Below are 23,473 nucleotides of genomic sequence, written 5' to 3'. Positions count from 1 at the left end.
CTAGACTTATACCTGCAAAATAACCATTTTGGCCTGGTTATGTAGGGCTACATCCAATTGGAATAAATGATTAAAATAAAGTATAACTACAACAAGGATGTGCAAGCAGTGTATGTTCCACCAGTTTTCCATGCCCTTGTACAGTATCTACAAAACAGGCCATTTCAGTGTTTATGCTCCGCAGGAGCCTCCTCCCACCCTTTCCCTCTCTAGGTCTTCCATGCCATCTTGCCACTATTGAGCACAAGCATCCCATTCACAATCCTCCTCCAATGATATTCTGTAATTGATCATTAGTAAAACAGCCTGGACAATGCATCTAACCTCTGCTCAATCCCTTTCCTCAGTGGAGGTAATTAACTCATGTCCCATCACTGTGATGCACTGAAGCTTAAATTGGCAAAGTTGAATTTTTCCCAACTCCTGCCAAACTCTGCTTTAAATGAAGCGAGATCCTCAAACTTCATTAAGGATGAAATAAGAACATCTTGCAACATTCCTAAAAGTCTGCCCACACTGAGGTCTACCTGCATTTACTGCACACTTAAAACACTTCAGTGGAAGCAGATTAAAAAGCGATCCTAGCCTGAGTGAGATAAGTACTTTCATCACATTCCCGATCAAGAGTACACAGAATCAGTTCTGGTTTCTGAAAAGTCACATTAAATTAATGATCTGTTTATGTATCTTATGTACACTTGAAACTTATTAGAACAAAAAATACAGCATTAGGAGGCACATATGTCTGATCCATTAACTCAGCCAATACAAATAAAGTATATCAAGGGAGACATGATGCAGCTGCAAAGCATTTATTGCAGGCTACATCAGTGGAGTAAGATATACAATTGTTTCAGATTGAACAGAATTACCGACTTTAGATAACCAAGATAGGCTGTAAAAATAACAGAAGAAATATTATACTTTGCAAATATTTTATTTATACTTGTTGCTTCAAAGATAAAATGCATACATTACTTGTTCCATCCAAAACATCTGGTAACATGTCAAAATTGTTCTAATCCAGATCTCCATTGTTGTCACGTGCAGTCAATGCCATTCCCATCATCAAACCAACAGGTGCTCAAAACAAGATGTCTTAATGTTAACCTCTTGCTGCTTCAATACCACAACTTTAAATAATTTGTATGGTCTTCAGTTTGGGCAACGTTTAATCGATCAATATGAACAGGTAGGATTTTTCACATTTTTCCCCTTTGATACTAAATGAAATGCTCAGTCAGTTCACAGTTCTTCTGTACAAAACAATCTTTTACTACAAAAGTATTATACTGAAGATGCCATATTTTTCTTGTTTAGATTTAGCAGATCCTTTCCAAGCCTGTTTTCTATAGGCTCTCTTAGTCTGACAGAACTAAATAAGGACCCAAAAATCTGAAAAAACTCAAGTAAATCCGGTTTTAAAGTTGGGTGTTTTTAAATTTCAAAATAAAAAAGTATCTCTAAACTTAAATATAGACTGACATACAAAATTATAATCCTCAAAACATCCACAATGCATGATGCAAGCTTTCATAAATCAGTAATTTTTTCTCCAATTCAAAGAATTAATATACTTTTTACTTGTACGGGACAGGCACTCAGTTACTTTGAGCTCATCACTATTATTTCATCCTAACCCCTCCAATTTCAATGCATGATCTCTAACACATCAGTTTTAATAAATAGCATAATCCAATGCAACTCTAACGTAAGAAAAAAGGCTACCTTTACTATTCCTAGATAGGCATTTCAGACTTTTATTATATACTTTTTCTGTTCTTAACTATCCTAATAATACTTGGTTCCTAGTAGTCTCTACATACAAATGATGCCAAAGCATAGTATAAAGATTTGCAAAATATGCGCGCACAATCAAAAGGGAGAAATAAAAGTTCAAATCAGCAATTCCCCCACCCACTTTAGTAAACTGTCTTAAAACTTTACAATAGCATTTCACTTGCAACTTAAATAGCTAGTAACCAGAAAGAAGGCATTCCAGATTTAAGGAGTGTGCAAAGAAACAAACCTGTACTGGTATTATGATTCATTACATTCCGCGGTGGTCACACTTCCAACAATACAGACCTCCTGTCTGGCTGACAAGCATTTCAAATGTATAGTAATTGAAAATAAATCTAAACTGGTAGCTTCCATCGTCATTTTAACCCCTGTAAAAATTACAGGTATGTGTTTCATAAAAGATACACTTATTGTGTTTGCTGCTCATGACTGAATCCGCTGATTGGTTTCTGTGAAATATATTGATGTCACAATTCCAGGGAACATCAATAACAAAGAACGCCTTTTCCTTATCCCCTCTAACTTGCCATACACGGAATTGGGGGGGGAGGGGGGGGAGGGGGGGGAGGGGGGGGGGAGGGGGGGGAGGGGGGGGAGGGGGGGGGGAGGGGGGGGAGGGGGGGGGGAGGGGGGGGAGGGGGGGGGGAGGGGGGGGAGGGGGGGGGGAGGGGGAGAAACACAGATGTTTCAGCATCAGATGTACCTGAATAGCACAGAAAAAATGTTCCACCTTTTTAGTGTTACTAATAAGATCTGGATTTCTGTTAAAAAAAAAATACGGCTTTTTAACTTTTCTCCCCCAGAGCAAGAACGAGCATTATTTTAAACCTCCCATCTGTGGTCATAAGCTGTGCGTAATTTGAGAACTTTGGCCAAAGCAGCCAATGTTAGTAAACAATGGCCAGATCCACAAACAAAAAAATACAAGAAATTTAATAAAGCAAGCTACATTACTGAAGGTGATGAACAAACTGTACAATACAAATATCCCCCTGCAGAGGAGCTTTCTCTTAAGGGTGCAGTATAAAAAAGAAAGTTTTTTTGAATAAAGTGCAAATACAGAAAGCCTGGATCTGTAAAGCATGGCTAAAGAGAGACCACTTTGCTGTAATGTGTATTTTTTCAAAAAAGGTCACCATCATTTCTTCAACCAGTTTTTGACTGCTCTGGAAATTTCTAAATTATAAACCAGATAAGTTTTTTCTGAATCAAAATACTTCCCCCCTCCAACTTAATTCTGCCTTTTCTGGCATGGAGGTATTAGTTATTAAGGTTTTCGATGAACTATCAGCAAAACTATCTGAACTCAAAGAATGATACCCTCACTCCTCCCACAATTTGCCCCACCCTCCCAGTTCAGCTTTGGGCTTGGAGAAAATTGGCTAACCTATTGAACTGAATAGTCTGTTGCAGCACCAAATCAAGCACTTTTCACAGCATTTGCATGTAGAATAACCATTACTGGTAACTAATACAATCTGTAACGAATAATACAGGCTGTGAATCATACTGGTGGAGTATCAAAGTAAGAAACAAAGACACAAGTTCAAATACTGAGATTTTTTGTCAAGAGAAAATAAACAGTAGTTTTGCTGGTTTCTTTTTTTGCATATCTACCAAAAAAGTTTTTGTTCTGAAAGAATATGCTGAACAATGGTAAAATACATCAGTTTATTAACAAAGTTGAACTCTAGTCTTCTCCCCACCCTATCCAAGCAAGATAATGACTGTTGCAGAGCAACTCAGTCCAGGGGTTGTGGTTCCGCAATCGGCATGGTGTGAAGTACTTCATCCAGCAGCTGAAGGGCACGATGCAGGTGGATCTCAATCCAGCAAGGGGTTTCTTTGATGCTTTGTCTTGGGTAATCAGGTCCCCAGCCTTTGACAAAACTCATCCTGAGAATACATAGTCTGCGCAGGTCATCCACTCCTATTCCAGCTGCAGCAGACAAACCTAAAAATACAACATAGATTAATGCAAGGGCTTCTGTTAAAAGACTGCAGAATAGTTAATTCATTGGGACTAAGATTCTTAGGAATAAAAACAGAGAACTGGAAATGCACAGAAGGTTAGCCAACATATTTTTTTTAAAAAGAGGATGTGCGGATGTTTTTGTCTATTGGGGTATTCTGTATGAAACATAATTCCATTTTATTTGAATGCTGACCAACCAGCATTTTCTGTTTTTATTTCGAGTGTTCCGGCATTATTCCTTACTTTTAAACATTCTCTGTCACATCTGACTACATCCATGACAAACATTCAGATACCATACAGAACTTCACGTAGCAGAAGTGCTTGCCAGAATCTCCCAATCTTCCCTGGATACAGGGGAGATGCCAGAGGATTGGAGAGTGGCAAATATGACACCCTTAAGAAAGGGTGTAAGGATAGTTCTAGCAACTACAGGCCAGTTAGGTTATCAGTGGTGGGTAAGGTTTTAGAAACAATCAGGGGAAAAAACAACAGACACTTGGAGAGATTTGAGTTAATGAAGGACAGCCAGATGGTAGCAATAAGGGTGAAAACTAGATAACAGCACCGAGTGGTGATGGCAAACCATTCATTTGAATAATGAGAAGCGAAAGAACTAGACCAAAATACAAACTACCATCTAAGAACTTCAGCAAAGTGAAAAAGAAACCGCTCTCAACAGGCTAAACTCATAAAAACACAGGGTGTGTTCAGGAGCAAAGTATATTGTTCCAACCCAAGAACAAATGAAGTCTTTTGTATATCAGGATGTGTACAAGTCAGGGAGGGGTACTACCTGGGCTGATGCCAACCACCATATTAAATAAATGAAGTGAATGTTAAACAACATAAGGGACACTGCCACCACATGGTTTCCCCAAAAGAATGGTGAGTCAGTTGAACACTACTGGGCTGGGAAGAATGAAAAAGTTAGGGCATTGAAAGAATGGACTTTGATGGGCAAAATGTCTATCTTCTCAACTTTATGTTTTGTGCAAAATACTGAATACCAACTGGCATGGTAACTTACTAATAGCTGGGGCAATACCTCCCACTGAACCCGGTCCAGGGATGTTTCCAGCAACAGCTGCTGCCTGGGCAGCAGCTGCAGCCTGAGCAGTAGCAGCCTGTTGTTGCATCTGACGGTGACACTGACGCAAATCAAACACCTGAAACACAAACAAAATGGATTTTGAAGCTGTTATTAGTTCAGTGGAAAACACCAAATTATTAACTTAAAACTCCAATCTTTCTTTAGATGGGAGCCCACCCACCCAAATTATCAGCAGCAGCAGCCAAACTACTTGCTAGGCCTCCATTAATGTTGTGCTCAGCAAGCCACTAAAGCATCCAAGAGCACAGTCTCAGAATAACAAACATTCAACCTCCCCTCCCAACGGGGAATCTCTTGGCTCACAGTTGCTCAGAGATAATCTAGAATTCACCAAATAGGGAATGAAATGAAACAATCCCTGTCCCAGAGCTCAGTAACACATTGTGTACATTTTTTTTTAGCTTTTTATTTAAAGCATGATGTGACAACAGCTGTTGACTTCAATTCAATCCCGAGGCTTGGGACAAATTGCTTTCAGTATATATTTGTATGGATGGTGGTCTGGAAATAAAGTGACAAAGTGCCAAGTGTCAGATGATATGACCCCAGCAAACAATCTTACTTTTTTTTTTAAATATAAAAATACATGGGATATCCTTTAACTTTAGGATGGAATAATAAAGAACATTTCATAGAATATTCTGTTAATCTGTCATTTCATACTATCAACAGTGTTGGTAGTATCAAAGATTTAAAGGTGCATCTACAAACGGACTAGTCCACCATAGCAGCTGATGATGGTTGGATGTGACAGATACAACAAAACCAGTTATTTGGCTCACATCCACAGTTAATTTGTTGCTACCAAGACAGATAAACTGCTCAATATGTAACCAATAGTTATTTCCCACTTAGTCAAGACTTTGACTGAGGTTGCTGATGGAAACACATTGCTTTTTGTCTTAGACTAGCTGGATGACTATTCTCGGGCTGGCAGCTACCTAATGAGTTCCTCTCCTTTGCAACTCTTTCCTGGGCATTTATTGCCATTTGTTGTCTTTTTCCCTAGTCTCTTCTCAGACTGATACAGCACTCAAGGAGGCCATATGGCCCATAACAGCTCTTTGAAAGCGATATTCAATTAGTCCCACTCCCCTACTCTATCCTCATTGCCCTACAAATGTAGAACCTTGGTTAGACCGCACCTGGAGTACTTTGTTCAGTTTTGGTCCCCTTACCTGAGGAAGGATATTATTGCCATAGAGGGAGTGCAATGAAGGTTCACCAGACTTGTTCCCGGGATGGCAGGACTGTCTTAAGAAAGATTGGGGAAACTGGGCCTGTATTCTCTAGAGTTTCAAAGAATGAGAGGTGATGTCATTGAAATCTACAAAATACTTAAAGGGATAGACAGGGTAGATGCAGCTAAGATGTTTCCCCTGGTTGGGGAGTCTGGAACCAAGGGACATAATTTCAAAATAAGGGTGAAGCCACTTAGGATGAGATGAGGAGAAATTTCTTTACTCAGAGGGTTGTGAATCTTTGGAATTCTCTACTTCAGAGGGCTGTGGAAGCTCAGTCACTGAATATGTTTAAAGCAGAGATTTACAGATTTCTAAATACCAATGACATAAAGGGATATGAGGATAGTGTGGGAAAAAGGTATTGAAGTGGATGATCAGTATTGAATGGCAGGGCAGACTAGATGGGCTGAATGGCCTATGCCTGCTCCTATGTTCCTAATGCTTCTCTTAAAGAATATAAAATTTCCTTTTTGGAAGTTATTATATGCTTTTTAAATAGCCTTCTCAACTTGTCTGGTCACCTTCAAAAATTTGTGCTCTACATCCCCAGGTTTATCTGCTCCTGTTCCCTCTCTAAAATTGTACCTTTTAGTTTATATTGCCTCTCTTCATTCTTCCTACCAAAGCACGTCATTTCGCAGCTCTCTGTTAAATTTCATCTGCCAGGTGTCTACGCATTTTACCAGTCTATGTCCTCCTGACGTCTGTCACTACCCTCTCACTGTTTACTACATTTACTCTAAGTTTAAGGTCCCCTTCCCCTAACAGTGTACATTTTCATTCAGTCTACAAATTCAAGCTGACGTTAAAGCTAACTGCACAGAGCACATTACCCAACCACCAATGCTTCTTGTTCTTTTTTAAACAACTGGAACTCTGCTCACATTTGATTTCCCTTCATGGGATGTGGGTGTTGCTGGCCAGGCCAGCATTTATTGCCCATCCATAGAAAAGCAATAGTTGGAATTAATATAGTGCCTTCAACATAGCATAAATGTCCCATGCTCTACAGAGGTGTAATCAGACAAAAAAAATAGATATCCAGCCAAAGAACAAAATGCGTTTAAAGGAGGAGGAGGAGCATGTTGTGTAACAGAGGGGTTTGAGGAGGGAATACCAGAGCATGGTGAAGCCTAAACAGTTGAAGGCAAAGATGGGGCGAAGGGAAGGATGCATAAATGGCCAGAGTTGTACAAGCACAGAACTTGGGGTAGGAAGGTTTTAGGGCTGGAAAAGGTTACAGAGATGGGGAGAGGAAGGCTAAACACAGATTTGAACACAAGGATGAAAATTTTAAACTAGAGGCATTGAGGGAATCAGGTGGCTATATCGGGCAACATGGACAGGAGTGATGGGAAACCAGGACGGGGCAGGGTAAGACAAAGGCTGCAGAGTTTTGGATGATCGGAAGTTTATGGAGATAGAAGATGGGAGGAAGGCAAAGCAAGCATTGAAATAAGAGAGTCTGGAGGTGGCAAAGGCATGAAGGAGAGTTTCAGCAGCGGAGGTAGGGATGGAGGCGAGCAATGTTGTGGAAATGGAAGGAGGCAGCCTTTGAGGATATGAATCATAGGTTTATTGCGTGATCAAATCAGAGGCCTAAGTTGTGAATGAAGGTTCAACCCAAGACAGTGCCAGGGAGGGAAAGAGAATCAGTGGTGAGGGTATGGAGCTGTGGCAAAAGCCACAAGGAATAAAAAAAAGTGGCTGAGATGGCTTCTTGTTTTTTCCCCCATTCGTTCATCAAATGTGGCCAGACAAGTTGAGAAGGCTATTTAAAAAGCATATAATAACTTCCAAAAAGGAAATTTTATATTCTTTAAGAGAAGCATTAGGAACATAGGAGCAGGCATAGGCCATTCAGCCCATCTAGTCTGCCCTGCCATTCAATACTGATCATCCACTTCAATACCTTTTTCCCACACTATCCTCATATCCCTTTATGTCATTGGTATTTAGAAATCTGTAAATCTCTGCTTTAAACATATTCAGTGACTGAGCTTCCACAGCCCTCTGAAGTAGAGAATTCCAAAGATTCACAACCCTCTGAGTAAAGAAATTTCTCCTCATCTCATCCTAAGTGGCTTCACCCTTATTTTGAAAAGGTCAGCATTAATTGCCCATCCCTAAATGCTGTTGAAGTTAGTGGTGAGCCAGGTTCTTGAACTCCCAGTGCCACCTGCTAGCGAGTATAGAAATAGGAGAATAGCACAGATGAATGTGTGGTTTAAGAGTTGGTGCAGGAGGGAGAGTTTTAGATTCCTGGACTACTGGGACCGTTTCTGGGGAAGGTGGGACCAGCACAAGTGGGACTGTCTACATCTGAACCAGAGGGGGACTAACATCCTTGCTGGCGGATTTGCTAGTGCTGTTGGGAGGAGTTTTAACTAATTTGGCAGGCGGAGGGGACGCAGACTCCTAGAAGAATAGGGACACGGCTAAACACAGGAAAGCAAACAAGTCAGAGGGAATACAGCAGAAGTAAGTTTCAAGGGAGTAAGACCAGGATGGATGGCCTCTACTTTAATGCCACGAGTATTACAGGTAAAACGGATGAGTTAAGGGCAAGGATTGACATGTGGAATTGTGATATAGTAGCCATCACGGAGACACGGTTGAGGGAGGGGCAGGATTGGCAGCTCAATATCCCAGGATATAGAATCTTCAGGCGAGATAGAGGAGGGGCTAAAAGAGGAGGGGGCATTGGAATATTAGTTAAGGAGTCAGTTACTGCAGTAAGGTGAGATGATATCTTGGAGGGGGCATCAAATGAAGCTTTATGGGTAGAGTTTAGGAATAAAAAAGGGACAGCCACATTGCTAGGTGTTTATTATAGACCTCCAGATAGTCAGCGGGAAATTGAGGAGCAAATATGTGCGCAATTCACAGAGGTGTGTAAAACTAATAATAGGGTAATTATATTAGATGATTTCAACTTTCCCAACATTAATAGGAATAGTCATCGTGTTCAGGGCTTAGATGGAGTGGAGTTCTTAAAATGTATACAGAAGAACTTTTTAGCTCAATAAATAGAGGATCCAACAAGGGAGGGTGCAGTGCTGGACCTAATTCTGGGAAATGAAGCCGGACAGGTGGTTGATGTGTTGGTCGGGGTGCATTTTGGTGATAGCGACCACAACATGGTACAATTTAAGCTTGTTATGGAGAAATAGACATGTAGCAAAAAAAGGTTTTGGATTGGGGGAGAGCGAATTTTAGTAAAATAAGGCAGGATCTAGCCAAGGTAGACTGGAAAGAGTTACTTGTCGGGAAATCTACAGAAGAGCAGTGGGGGGCATTCAAAAAGGAAATGGGGAGGGTACAGGCCCAACATGTTCCCTCTAGGGTAATAGGTAGGAGCAACAAGCCCAGAGAACCATGGATGACCAGAAACATTCAGGGTACGATGAGAAGGAAAAGAGGCTTTTAGCAAATACAAGGAGAGCAAATCAACGGAAGCATTAGTGGAGTACAGAAAATGTAGGATGGAGCTTAAGAAAGCAATTAGGAGAGCAAAGAGGGGATATGAGAAAGCTCTGGCTGGTAAAAGTAGGGAAAATCCCAAGATATTCTATAAGTATATCAATGGGAAGAGGATAACCAGGGAAAGAGTAGGACCCATTAGGGACCAAGGGGGAAATTTGTGGGTGGAGTCAGAGGACATTGGTAGGGTGTTGAACGAATACTTCACATCGGTCTTCACCCAAGAGAAAGAGGATTATAGATGAGAGAGACGGTGAGGTTCTTGAGCAAATTGTCATAGGGAGTGACAAGGTATTGGAGGTTTTGGAAGGCTTAAAAGTGGACAAATCTCCAGGTCCAGATGATGTGTGTCCCAGGATGCTGTGGGACGCAAGAGTGGAGATTGCAAGGGCTCTGACCCTAATTTTTAATTCCTCTCTGGCCACGGGGGAGGTGCCAGAGGACTGGAGAACAGCTAATGTGGTCCCACTATTTAAGAAAGGTTGTAGAGATAAGCCAGGGAACTACAGACCAGTGAGTCTCACGTCAGTGGTAGGGAAACTATTGGAGAAAATTCTGAAGGAGAGAATCTATCTCCACTTGGAGGGGCAAAATGTGATTAGGAATAGTCAGCATAGCTTTGTCAGAGGGAGGTCATGCCTAACAAATTTGATTGAATTTTTTGAGCATGTGACCAGGTGTGTAGATGAGGGTAGTGCAGTTGATGTCGTTTACATGGATTTCAGCAAAGCCTTTGACAAGGTCCCACATGGGAGACAGGGTAACTTGATAAGGTGCATTCAAAATTGGCTTAGCTGTAGGAGACAGAGAGTGATGACAGACGGCTGTTTTAGTGACTGGAAGCCAGTGTCCAGTGGCGTACCACAGGGATCTGTGCTGGGTCCCCTATTGCTTGTCATTTATATAAACGACATAGATGACTATGTGGGGGGTAGGATCAGTAAGTTCGCAGATGACACAAAGATTGGCCGAGTGGTTAACAGTGAGGTTGAGTGTCTTAGATTACAGGAAGATATAGACAGAAAAAGGCAGAAAAGTGGCAGATGGAATTTAACCCTGAAAAGTGTGGGTTGATACACTTTGGAAGGAGTAATGTGACACGGAAGTATTCAATGAATGGCCTGACATTGGGAAGTTCTGAGGAACAAAGGGACTTTAGCGTGTTTGTCCATAGATCTCTGAAGGCAGAAGGGCAGGTTAATAGGGTGGTGAAAAAGGCATATGGGATACTTGCCTTTATCAATCGAGGCATAGATTACAAAAGCAGGGAGGACATGTTGGAGTTGTATAGAACTTTGGTAAGGCCACAGCAGGAGTACTGTGTGCAATTCTGGTCGGCACATTATAGGAAGGATGTGATCGCACTGGAGGGGGTGCAGAGGTGATTCACCAGGATATTGCCTGGGATGGAACATTTAAGCTATGAAGAGAGGTTGGATAGCCTTGGGTTGTTTTCGCTGAAGCAGAGAGGACGGAGGGGTGACATGATCCAGGTGTACAAGATTATGAGGGGCATGGACAGGGTGGATAGGGAGCAGCTGTTCCCCTTAGTTGAAGTGTCAGTTACGAGGGGACACAAGTTTAAGGTGAGGGGCAGGCGGTTTAATGGGGATTTGAGGAAGAATTGTTTTACCCAGAGGGTGGTGACGGTCTGGAATGCCCTGCCTAGGAGGGTGGTAGAGGTGGGTTGCCTCACATCCTTTGAAAAGTACCTGAATGAGCACTTGGCACGTCATAACATTCAAGGCTATGGACCAAGTGCTGGCAAATGGGATTAGGTAGACAGGTCAGGTGTCTTCAATGCATCGGTGCAGACTCGATGGGCCGAAGGGCCTCTTCTGCACTGTATTATTCTGTGATTCTAAAGTCTTTGTGGCGTAGGTATACCCATTATGCTGCTCAGGAGGGGGCTCTTGGATTATGACCCAGCGACAGTGAAAGAATGGTGATTTCCAAGTCAAGATGGTGTGTGATTTGGAGGGGAACGTGCAGGTGGTGGTGTGCCCTTGCACCTGCTGCCCTTGTCCTTCCAGCTGGTAGAGGTCACAGATTTGGAAGGTGCTGTCAAAGGAGCTTTGGCAAGTTGCTGCAGTGCATCTTGTGTATGGTACACAGTGATGGCACTGTGCACCGGTGAAGAGAGTGAATGTTTAAGGTGGTAGATGGGGTACCAAACATTTGGGCTGCTTTGTCCTAGATGGTGTTGAGCTTCTTGAGTGTTTTTGGAGCTGCACATCCAGACAAGTGGGGAGCATCCTATCACACAACTGTGCATTTTAGATGACAGACAGGCTTAGGGGAGTTTATCACAGAATTCCCAGCCTCTGACCTGCTCTTGTAGCGACGGGAGGAGGAGGGGGAAGGAAGGAAAGAATGAGGTGTCCTTTAAGGGAAAAGAATTGGCATCCTTACCCCATCTCCAGTCCCAAACCAACATGGCTGACAGTTAAGTTCCTTCTATAGAGGCCTTGTATGCCATTCAATTCTCATGGCAATTCGAGATGGGTAGAAACCTTGTCAGCAACACCCACATCCAGAAGAATGATTTTTAAAAATAAATTAAGAAGCAGTCATTATGGTTCCAAAGTCTATAGGCGGACTGTAGATTCTGCACTAAAATTCCTTTTTAATCTCAACACACACCAGAGATCGACTCTGGAGTCCTTGAAAAAGCTCAAATATGCGATGTAACATTTACCCAATGATCCAGTCAAGAACAGGGCTGGGAAGGGGGAGAAGGGAGACCAAGTCACAGGCAGACAAGAGCAACAAGAATTAGAGGAGAGTTCAACAGGAAAAAAAAAAGTGAATAAAACTGATTAACTGTTGTGTATTTTAGGGGGAATGTACTTGGATCATATCTTATGAATTACTCAACAGTAATTTTTTTTTAAATGTATCCAGCTTATAAAAACCTAAAAATATTTAATCCAGTTTAACCAACCTTAATGTATGCACTTGGATAAATCTTGTGAACTGCATCACCAGGAGCACGGCCAGCTTCTCGATCCAAGTAATAGCTCTGCACAAAGACGGCATGATCGCTCAAACATCGTACCCAGACATCTCCTTCCCCTTTGCACTCCAGCTGCACACCTTTTCCAATATGCAACCTGACAACAAAAGAAATTAAGCAGTAAAGAGGTTTGCTTATAACCTCATGATGAAAGAAATATAAGCAGCATTAAGAGTCTCAATGCTGGCGCCCACCAACCTAAGAATTGGAAATATTATGCAGCCCCGTCTGTGCCAAAAATCTAAATCAATGAGAGATTTTACAAATAATTTTTAAAAAGGGCAAATGTAGAATCTCACACTCATTGTGAACTGTTCCAATTAAGCCAGGCATTCATAAAATAAAATAGTCTTACATCTAAGTTCCAAGAGCATCTTTTCAATACTAAATAACTGTCTTGAACACATTTTCTATATGCTTTATTTGTAAATCCACTCAGTCTTTAAATCACAATTTCACAGACTTCAGCCAATTCGATTCACTCCACGTGACATCAAGAAACGACTGAAGGCACTGGATACTGCAAAGGCTATGGGTCCTGACAATATTCCAGCAATAGTACTGAAGACCTGTGCTCCAGAACTTGCCGTACCCCTAGCCAAGCTATTCCAGTATAGCTACAACACTGGCATCTACCCGGCAATGTGGAAAATTGCCCAGGTATGTCCTGCACACAAAAAGCAGGACAAGTCCAACCCGGCCAATTAACGCCCCATCAGTCTACTCTCAATCATCAGAAAAGTGATGGAAGGTGTCATCAACAGTGCCATCAAGCAGCACTTGCTTAGCAATAACCTGCTCAGTGATGCTCAGTTTGGGTTCAGCCAGGGCCACTCAGCTCCTGACCCATTACAGCCTTGGTTCAAACATGGACAAAAGAGCTGAACTCAAGAGGTGAGGTGAGAATGACTGCCCTTGACATCAAGGCAGCATTTGACCGAGTCTGGCATCAAGGAGCCCTAGCAAAACTGGAGTCAATGGGAATCAGGGGGAAAACTCTCCGCTGGTTGGAGTCATACCTAGCACAAAGGAAGAAGGCTGTGGTTGTTGGAGGTCAAACATCTGAGCTCCAGGACATCACTGCAGGAGTTCCTCAGGGTAGTGTCCTAGGCTCAACCATCTTTAGCTGCTTCATCAATGACCTTCCTTCTATCATAAGGTCAGAAGTGGGGATGTTCGCTGATGACTGCACAATGTTCAGCACTATTCACGACTCCTCAAATACTGAAGCAGTCCGTGTAGAAATGCAGCAAGACCTGGACAATATCCAGGCTTGGGCTGATAAGTGGCAAGTAACATTCGTGCCACACAAGCGCCAGGCAATGACCATCTCCAACGAGAGAGAATCTAACCATCTCCCCTTGACATTCAATGTCATTAGCATCGCTAAATCCCCCACTAACAACATCTTGGGAGGTTACCATTAACCACAAACTGAACTGGAGTAGCCATATAAATACCATGGCTACAACAGCAGGTCAGAGGCTAGGAATCCTGCAGCGTGTAACTCACCACCTGACTCCCCAAAGCCTGTTCACCATCTACAAGGCACAAGTCAGGAGTGTGATGGAATACTCTCCACTTGCCTGGATGGATGCAGCTCCAACAACACTCCAAGAAGCTCGACACCATCCAGAACAAAGCAGCCCGCTTGATTGGCACACCATCTACAAACATTCATTTGTTCCACCACCGGCGCACAGTGGCAGCAGTGTGTACCATCTACAAGATGCACTGCAGCAACGCACCAAGGCTCCTTAGACAGCACCTTCCAAACCCATGACCTCTACCACCTCGAAGGACAAGAGCAGCAGATGCATGGGATCACCACCTGTAAGTTCCCCTCCAAGTCACACACCATCCTGACTTGGAACTATATCGCCGTTCCTTCAGTGTCGCTGGGTCAAAATCCTGGAACTCCCTTCCTAACAGCACTGTGGGTGTACCTACCTCACATGGACTGCAGCGGTTCAAGAAGGCAGCTCATCACCACCTTCTCAAGGGCAATTAGGGATGAGCAATAAATGCTGGCAAAGCCAGTGACGCCCACATCCCATGAATGAATTTTAAAAAAAATTTTCCTTTTCAGATTTTGCACTAAAACGGTAACACACACTTTCAACAGAGTCAAACAGCCAGGAACCTGAACTCCGACTGCGATTTAAAGAATCTCCGCCCTACCCGACTTCCTTACATTTACGTTTACGACCATCGAGACCATGATGACTTTCCGCAGAGCAGTCCAGTCAGTCCACTCCACTTGATTCCCCATTGTCCTGCAAGCTTATTTTCCTTCAAGTGCCCATCCAATTTCCTTTTGAAATCATTGATTGCTTCTGCTCCCACCACCCTCACAGACAGCTTATTGCCACTCTTCCTCACGTTCCCCCTCCAACTCTCGCCCAAAACCTTCATCTGTGTCCCCCTCGTCCTTATATCAACAGTTAATGGGAACAGTTTTTCCTTGTCTAACTTACGTAAGCCTGTCATAATCTTGTACACCTCTATCAAACATCCCCTCAATCTCCTTTGCTCCAAAGAGAACAAATCCAGCTTTTCCAACCTAACCTCGTAACTAAAATCCTCCCTCACTGGAGCCATTCTAGTAAATCTCCTCAACACCCCGTCTCAAGGACCCTCGCATTCTTCCTAAAGTGTGGAGACCAGAACTGGATGCAATATTCCAGTTCAGGCCTAACCAGAGCTTTATAAAGGTATATAATTTCCCTTCTTTTCTACTCAATGCCTCTATTTATGAAGCCTGAGATCCCATATGCTTTACTAACCACACTCTCAATATGTCCTGTCAGCTTCAAAGATGGACCCCTCGGCCCCTCTGTTCCTGCACTATCTTTAAGACTGTGCCATTAGGCATATATTGCCTCAATCCCAATTATAATTAATGATGAAACATCTATCTACCCACCCACGTAAGTTTTGTGCCAAAATGCATCATCACACACTTGTTTGTATTGTACTCCATCTGCCACTTATCTGCCCATTCTGCTAGCCTATCTATGTCCTACTGCAGGCGATTCAGATCATTCTTGCTGTTTGCCACACCCCCAAGTTTGGCATCGTTGTCAAATTTTGAAATTCTTCTCTGTATTCCAAGATCCAAGTCATTTATGTGTAACATCCCACTGGGACCTGCAATCTGGGTAAAACATTAGTTTTATTGCTTTAGCCAGGCGATGGTGTCAGCACCATTAAGCGTAAGAACACTCTTGTTTTTGGTTTTGTAATCTGATTGGGCACTAACCACAATACCCCATATTTGCATCAAACAAAGACAACAGAAATTGAGCCACTTAATTTTTATAGGCACAAAACTTACGTGGGTGGGTAGATAAATATTTCATAACTAATTATAAATTTGTACTGAAAAAAATAACATCCTTCAAAACTACATGCAACCCATTGCATCCAAGCCGAAGTAGGCAAGTAGCCAGACACACTCAAGAGACCACATATTTCAGAGCTATTTATACAGCACCAGTAATACAAAAAAAATTGCAAAGTACTTCACAGAGGGACTGTATCAGGTGTGAGCAAAAGCTTAGTCAAAGATATGGGTTTTAAGGAGAGTCTTGAGTAGAGTGAATTGGAGGGGGCTAGAAAGGGACTTCGAGAGTGGCATGCCTTGGTGGCTGAAGGCTTCCATTGGTGGGGCGAATGGAAGGGAGAGATGCAGAAGGTGTGTTTGGGGCCAGGTGTTATTATAGTCCTAGAGGATACTGAAATAGGAAAGGCCATGAAGGCATTTAACCATGTTATTTTATACTGAAAAAAACACTCGTCAAAATTACATGCAGTTCATCAGCTTGGAGCGCTCATATCTGCTGAGACTCCATTAACATAAACCAACTGCAACAGGTGTTTTACAATTTTAAGTACCATTTCCTGTGCGTGTAGGAATTCTGTAGTACATCCTGGACCAACTGGACCCTGCTGTGTTCACAAAGTTATATTAATACTGCTAGCTTCACACATCTTTCCCACTGAAAGTAGCAAGCTTTATAGTTTTGGACAGCAGGTTTGGAGATTTCTTTTGGTGCTGTTGAAATGTTCCTGAATTCAAAACGGTTAGAAATCTACACTAAGTTAAAAAAAAAGTATTTTACTGCAGTGTTTTATTTTGAAATACGATATAGAATTCAATAAGGTTGCACCCAAGACACACTTCCACCCCTTCCCCCACATTTTTTTTTTTACCTGGCTCTTTCAATGGCTTCTGTTCTATGAACGTTGGACAGCTGACCCAGACAGAAGCGGTCACCCCCAGAGGGATCCACATATCCATCCACAGTAACCACAGGACAGCTAGATGGCACCTTGAAAGTTTCTCCGACCTGCACGTCCATCTCGAAGTAAGCAATTGAACACCAGTATTCAGGAACTGGAAATTGGATTAGACACATATATCAAACCTTAACAAAATCTGTTTACATACTTGGATATTGATTATGTTTAATACTGCTGGATACACTAAGCTTTCAGCAGGGAAAAAAATTTTTACTTTCTACCCCAACTAGTCTACATGTTTAGAATTTTCACATTTCTGAAACTGTAAATATCACAGGATTACAAAATCATTGGGACCAGACGTACTGGTTGGGTAGCACTGACAACACAACCACCTATTTTAAAAATGGATTTGAAAGCTATACATTTCTTTCTTAATTTGAGTGCAAAAATAGGCACAATTAAGTAATGCAAAAGAAGTTACTAATTCATGGCCCATTCACCTCCTGGGCCTCAATTCAAATGATGGGATCAAAGTCTCTGAAAAAAAGTGAGAATGCAAGCAGACCACAGCATGCATACTACTCACATCGCTCATGACGCAATCTGCCATTATAGGTTTATAATTTAAGATACTTCACAGGTGAATATATTTTTCTTCTCTGAAGTTGAATGGAAGCTCAAGGACCAGCATCTCATCGACCTCACCACCCTTGACACGGAGTTCAACAATTTCAGGTCATAACTAATGCTTTTTTTTTGGACAATAGATGCGATAATGATTCTGCTTTTGTCATTTACAGCTCATCTAGAGCCATCTTTTGCTTCTCAACTTATCCCAAACCATCCCCTTTTGCCTTGCATCATCCCTTCTGTCATTTAATCACGTCTGCCTTTCACCCTAACAGACCTTTCCCTTTTGTTCTTTTCTCCCCTCCCCCTTTACCTTCCTCTGGACTTGATTTAAAAACTATTACACCTCTAACATTTTCCAGCTCTGATGAAAGGTCATCAACTGAAACATTAACTTTGTTTGTTTCTCCACAGATGCTGCCTGATCTGCTGAGTATTTCCAAAGTTTCATTTTTATTCAAGATCTTTGCTGGGTAGAACATAGAACAGTACAGCACAGTACAGGCCCTTCGGCCCACGATGTTGTGCCAAACCTTTAACCTACTCTAAGATCAAACTAACTACCTACCCTTCATTCTACTATCATCCAAGTACCTATCCAAGAGTCGCTTAAATGCCCCTAATGTATCTGCTTCTACTACCACCACTGGCAGCGCATTCCACGCACCCACCACTCTCTGTGTAAAGAACCTACCTCTGACATCTCCCCGAAACCGTCCTCCTTTTGGGCCTCCTTATCTTGAGAGACAATGGATACGCGCTTGGAGGTGGTCAGTGGTTTGTGGAGCAGCGTCTGGAGTGGCTATAAAGGCCAATTCTCGAGTGACAGGCTTTTCCACAGGTGCTGCAGAGAAATTTGTTTGTCGGGGCTGTTGCACAGTTGGCTCTCCCCTTGCGCCTCTGTCTTTTTTCCTGCCAACTACTAAGTCTCTTCGACTCGCCACATTTTAGCCCCGTCTTTATGGCTGCCCACCAGCTCTGGCGAACGCTGGCAACTGACTCCCACGACTTGTGATCAATGTCACAGGATTTCATGTCGCGTTTGCAGACGTCTTTATACCGGAGACATGGACGACCGGTGGGTCTGATACCAGTGGCGAGCTCGCTGTACAATGTGTCTTTGAGGATCCTGCCATCTTCCATGCGGCTCACATGGCCAAGCCATCTCAAGCGCCGCTGACTCAGTAGTGTGTACAAGCTGGGGATGTTGGCCGCCTCGAGGACTTCTGTGTTGGAGATACGGTCCTGCCACCTGATGCCAAGTATTCTCCGGAGGCAGCGAAGATGGAATGAATTGAGACGTCGCTCTTGGCTGACATACGTTGTCCAGGCCTCGCTGCCATAGAGCAAGCTGCCACAGGCCTGATACACTCGGACTTTTGTGTTTCGTGTCAGTGTGCCATTTTCCCACACTCTCTTGGCCAGTCTGGACATAGCAGTGGAAGCCTTTCCCATGCGCTTGTTGATTTCTGCATCTAGAGACAGGTTACTGGTGATAGTTGAGCCTAGGTAGGTGAACTCTTGAACCACTTCCAGAGCGTGGTCGCCAATATTGATGGATGGAGCATTTCTGACATCCTGCCCCATGATGTTTGTTTTCTTGAGGCTGATGGTTAGGCCAAATTCATTGCAGGCAGCCGCAAACCTGTCGATGAGACTCTGCAGGCACTCTTCAGTGTGAGATGTTAAAGCAGCATCGTCAGCAAAGAGGAGTTCCCTGATGAGGACTTTCCGTACTTTGGACTTCGCTCTTAGACGGGCAAGGTTGAACAACCTGCCCCCTGATCTTGTGTGGAGGAAAATTCCTTCTTCAGAGGACTTGAACGCATGTGAAAGCAGCAGGGAGAAGAAAATCCCAAAAAGTGTGGGTGCGAGAACACAGCCCTGTTTCACGCCACTCAGGATAGGAAAGGGCTCTGAGGAGGAGCCACCATGTTGAATTGTGCCTTTCATATTGTCATGGAATGAGGTGATGATACTTAGTAGCTTTGGTGGGCATCCAATCTTTTCTGGTAGTCTGAAGAGACCACGTCTGCTGACCACTCTCTGTGTAAAGAACCTAACTCTGACATCTCCCCGAAACCTTCCTCCAATCACCTTAAAATTATGCCCCCTGGTGATAGCCCTTTCCACCCTGGGAAAAAGTCTCTGACTATCCACTCTTATCTATGCCTCTCATCATCTTGTACCCCTCTATCAAGTCACCTCTCATCCTTCTTCGCTCCAATGAGAAAAGCCCTAGCTCCCTCAATCTTTCTTCGTAGGACATGCCCTCCAGTCCAGGCAGCATCCTGGTAAATCTCCTCTGCACCCTCTCTAAAGCTTCCACATCCTTCCTATAATGAGGCGACCAGAACTGAACACAATATTCCAAGTGTGGTCGAACCAGGGCCTTATAGAGCTGCAGCATAACCTCGCGGCTCTTAAACTCAATCCCCCTGTTAATGAAAGCCAACACACCATACGCCTTCTTAACAACCCTATAAACTTGGGTGGCAACTTTGAGCGATCTATGGACATGGACCCCAAGATCCCTCTGTTCCTCCACACTACCAAGAATCCTGTCTTTAAGCCTGTATTCCGCATTCAAATTCGACCTTCCAAAATGAATCACTTCACACTTTTCCAGGTTGAACTCCATCTGCCACTTCTCAGCCCATCTCTGCATCCTGTCAATGTCCCGTCAATGTAGCCTTCCACACTACCCACAACTCCAGCAACCTTCGTGTCATCGGCAAACTTGCTAACCCAGCCCTCCACTTCCTCATCCAAGTCATTTACAAAAATCACAAACAGCAGAGGTCCCAGAACAGATCCTTGTGGTAATTCTATCAAGGGACATGAAATAACAGTGGGTAAATGGAGTGGAGTTAAAGATCACCATAATCTAATTGGATAGATCACAACTCAAAGGCTTGAGGGGCAGCATGACATATTTCTGTTCCAAAGTAAAATTTGGATTTTTTTTTTACTGCCATATTTTTCTTCCATCTCTTTGTGATACTTTCAGGGTTAAAAATAGCATTGTTTAAATAAATAACCTAGTCTAATGACATGCATTTCATTATTCCCAGTAACAAAATGGTTGGGTTGAGACAGGTTGCATTTTATATGTTAAGCAAAAACAGAAAATGCTGGAAATAATCAGTTTTGATGAAATGTCACAGACCTGCTCAGTATTTCCAGCATCAGCCATACTTTACTTCTGAATTTTGTAGGTTAACATTGGTTAATTTGCAAAGCCATTTGGGCTGGTATCACAATTACTTTCTGATAATTATGGAAATGAACCATTGGAACAAAAGTCAGTCAGGTAACAAATGGACTTGTCTAATACTAGACAGACACAACTGAAACTCTAGGAAGTCCACAGAACTGCACATATTATGAGGGGAATTTTCCGAGCACTTTGAGGAGAAAGGGGCTGGGGAAATGGCACAAAATGTGCCGGGCCTACTCCCTGGCAGGTTTCTGCTTCCTCACACTTTTTACTGGAGACAGTTTCAGAGCAGAGAAGGAGACCCGCCCAGCACTGGCAGGTAGCCAATTAAGGTAGTTGAAGAAGCAATCAATAGGGATTTTCCCCAGACTTTCCAAACATCCCAGAGGCGAATGGCCCCACCCCCCAGCGTGCAGAACTCAGCAGCTCACAGAAGGCGAGTGCACAGCGGGAGGTCCCAGTCACTTGACATTTATATGCAATCTGACCTTTAGATTAGATTAGATTAGAGATACAGCACTGAAACAGGCCCTTCGGCCCACCGAGTCTGTGCCGAACACCCATTTATACTAATCCTACACTAATCCCATATTCCCAACAAACATCCCCACCTGTCCCTATATTTCCCTACCACCTACCTATACTGGTGACAATTTATAATGGCCAATTTACCTGTCAACCTGCAAGTCTTTTGGCTTGTGGGAGGAAACCGGAGCACTCGGAGAAAACCCACGCAGACACAGGGAGAACTTGCAAACTCCACACAGGCAGTACCCGGAATCGAACCCGGGTCCCTGGAGCTGTGAGGCTGCGGTGCTAACCACTGCGCCACTGTGCCGCCCTAACTTGCCAAAAACAGAAAGCCAGCAATCATTCCCAAGCACAGGATTGCCATTGCGGCAGTCTCTCGTGGAAACTGCTGACACTGAGTGATCAGGTCAATGAAAAGCCTTCTGGTGCCTTCAGCCTCATCTCCCTTTACTCATGTTGCTCCCTCTTGTGTCCTAGTCACTGTAGCTGCAGGCCTCCCTCACATCTCAGGTCCTGATTGGCTCTTGTGCCTTCCTTAATTAGATAGCAATCCCAGAGGCGTGTTCTTAATTGGCCTCCTCCAGGAAGATCATGACCGAAGTCCGTTTCACAACTTGGAAATTAGTCCAATGTCGGGCTTGTGACTAATGGGAAAATTCAGCCCACCATGTCTGTAATATTTCATTTTGAAACTACATAATTGATAGTCTTTGTGTTGTTCAAACTTCAAAGGATACTGGAATACATCTCAAAAATCTGTTGTGCAAAAGCTTGATTAAAACTCAGGTAATTGCCAGCCAGGCAGCAAATGGATTTGTCAGATACTTATTACATGGATGCTATTGACAGGATTACATAGAATCTCACAGCACAGAAACAGGCCATTTGAGTCAACAAACTCTGGCAGTCTTTATGTTCCATATGAGGATCCGTCCACTATTACACAACCATCTGCAATGGCTTCCCTTTCTCCTCCCGCACCATCACCTCTGGTGTGCCCCAAGGATCTATCCTTGCCCACCACCACCCCCCCACCTATTTCTCATTATTGTTGACATTATCTGAAGACACAGCATCAGTTTTCACATGTACACAAATAACACGTAGCTTTACCTTACCACCACTTCTCCCATACCATCCACTGTCTCTAAGTTGTCACAATGCTTTCTGGACCTGCGGATGAACAGATATTTCCACCAACTAAATATTGGGAAGACCACAGCCGTTGTCTCCGGTCCTGCCACAAAGTCTGTTCCCTAGCCACTGACTCCATTCCCCTCCCTGGTGACTGTTCTCAACCTCTTCTTTCTTTTTTTTTAAGAAATACAGCACTGAAACAGGCCCTTCAGCCCACAGAGTCTGTGCCGACCATTAACCACCCATTTATACTAATCCTACACTAATCCCATATTCTTACCACATCCTCACCTGTCCCTATATTCCCCTACCACCTACCTATACTAGTGGCAATTTGATAATGGCCAATTCACCTATCAACCGGCAAGTCTTTTTGGCTATGGGAGGAAACCGGAGCACCCGGAGGAAACCCACGCAGACACAGGGAGAACTTGCAAACTCCACACAGGCAGGACCCAGAATTGAACCCGGGTCGCTGGAGCTGTGAGGCTGCGGTGCTAACCACTGCGCCGCCCCTTCTTTGGCCTCCTTGTCTCGAGAGACAATGGGTAAGCGCCTAGAGGTGAATGAGTTGTTTTGGTCGCTGTGAGGCGACTATGGAGTGACCTCTCCATGGCGCATGCCTTGGCGGATGTATGGAGGTTGTGAGTTGCCCAAGCTTCAAAACCCCCCTCTTGGCCTTCCTAGTGGGGTCCAAAGAAGTGCACAGCACGACGTTCGACACCGGTCTGGCTGCAGGAACTGCCGGAAACATGCCAAAGGTGACACATGACCGCCTTCGGGGTTCCGCTCCAGATTTTGTTAGGGTTTACTCCCTTAGCCTTGGTTTCTCCCGAGATGCCCACAAGGCAGTGGGGTTCTCAACCTAGGTGTCTTATTTGACCCTGAAATGAGCTTCAAACGACATAGGAACGCCAGACCAGCTACTTCTACCTCCAACATTGACCAACTCCGCCTTACCTACATATGAACATTTGAATTAGGAGCAGGAGTAGGCCACTCGGCCCCTCGAGCCTGCTCCGCATTCAACAAGATCATGAACTGATCTAATTGTAACCTCCACTTCACATTC

The 23,473-nt window shown here is 43.5% G+C and overlaps 1 protein-coding gene across 1 annotated transcript in view; it reads right to left on the bottom strand.

Moving 5' to 3' along the window:
• Positions 1-2,456: 2,456 nt before the first annotated feature.
• Positions 2,457-23,473, bottom strand: part of smad4b (SMAD family member 4b) — a 125,491-nt gene continuing 104,474 nt past the window's right edge. The window contains exons 9-12 of the mRNA XM_068030595.1: positions 16,851-17,034; positions 12,564-12,732; positions 4,809-4,947; positions 2,457-3,757 (exon numbers count right to left, since the gene is read on the bottom strand). Coding sequence (XP_067886696.1) covers positions 3,546-3,757; positions 4,809-4,947; positions 12,564-12,732; positions 16,851-17,034 — 704 coding nt within the window. The 3' untranslated portion in view covers positions 2,457-3,545. The remainder of the gene's footprint in view (positions 3,758-4,808; positions 4,948-12,563; positions 12,733-16,850; positions 17,035-23,473) is intronic.

The sequence above is a fragment of the Heterodontus francisci genome, chromosome 1, assembly GCF_036365525.1.
Source record: "Heterodontus francisci isolate sHetFra1 chromosome 1, sHetFra1.hap1, whole genome shotgun sequence".
NCBI lineage: Eukaryota > Metazoa > Chordata > Chondrichthyes > Heterodontiformes > Heterodontidae > Heterodontus > Heterodontus francisci.
The sequence above is the reverse complement of the archived record's forward strand: the minus strand, read 5'-3'. Positions and strand labels throughout refer to the sequence as shown.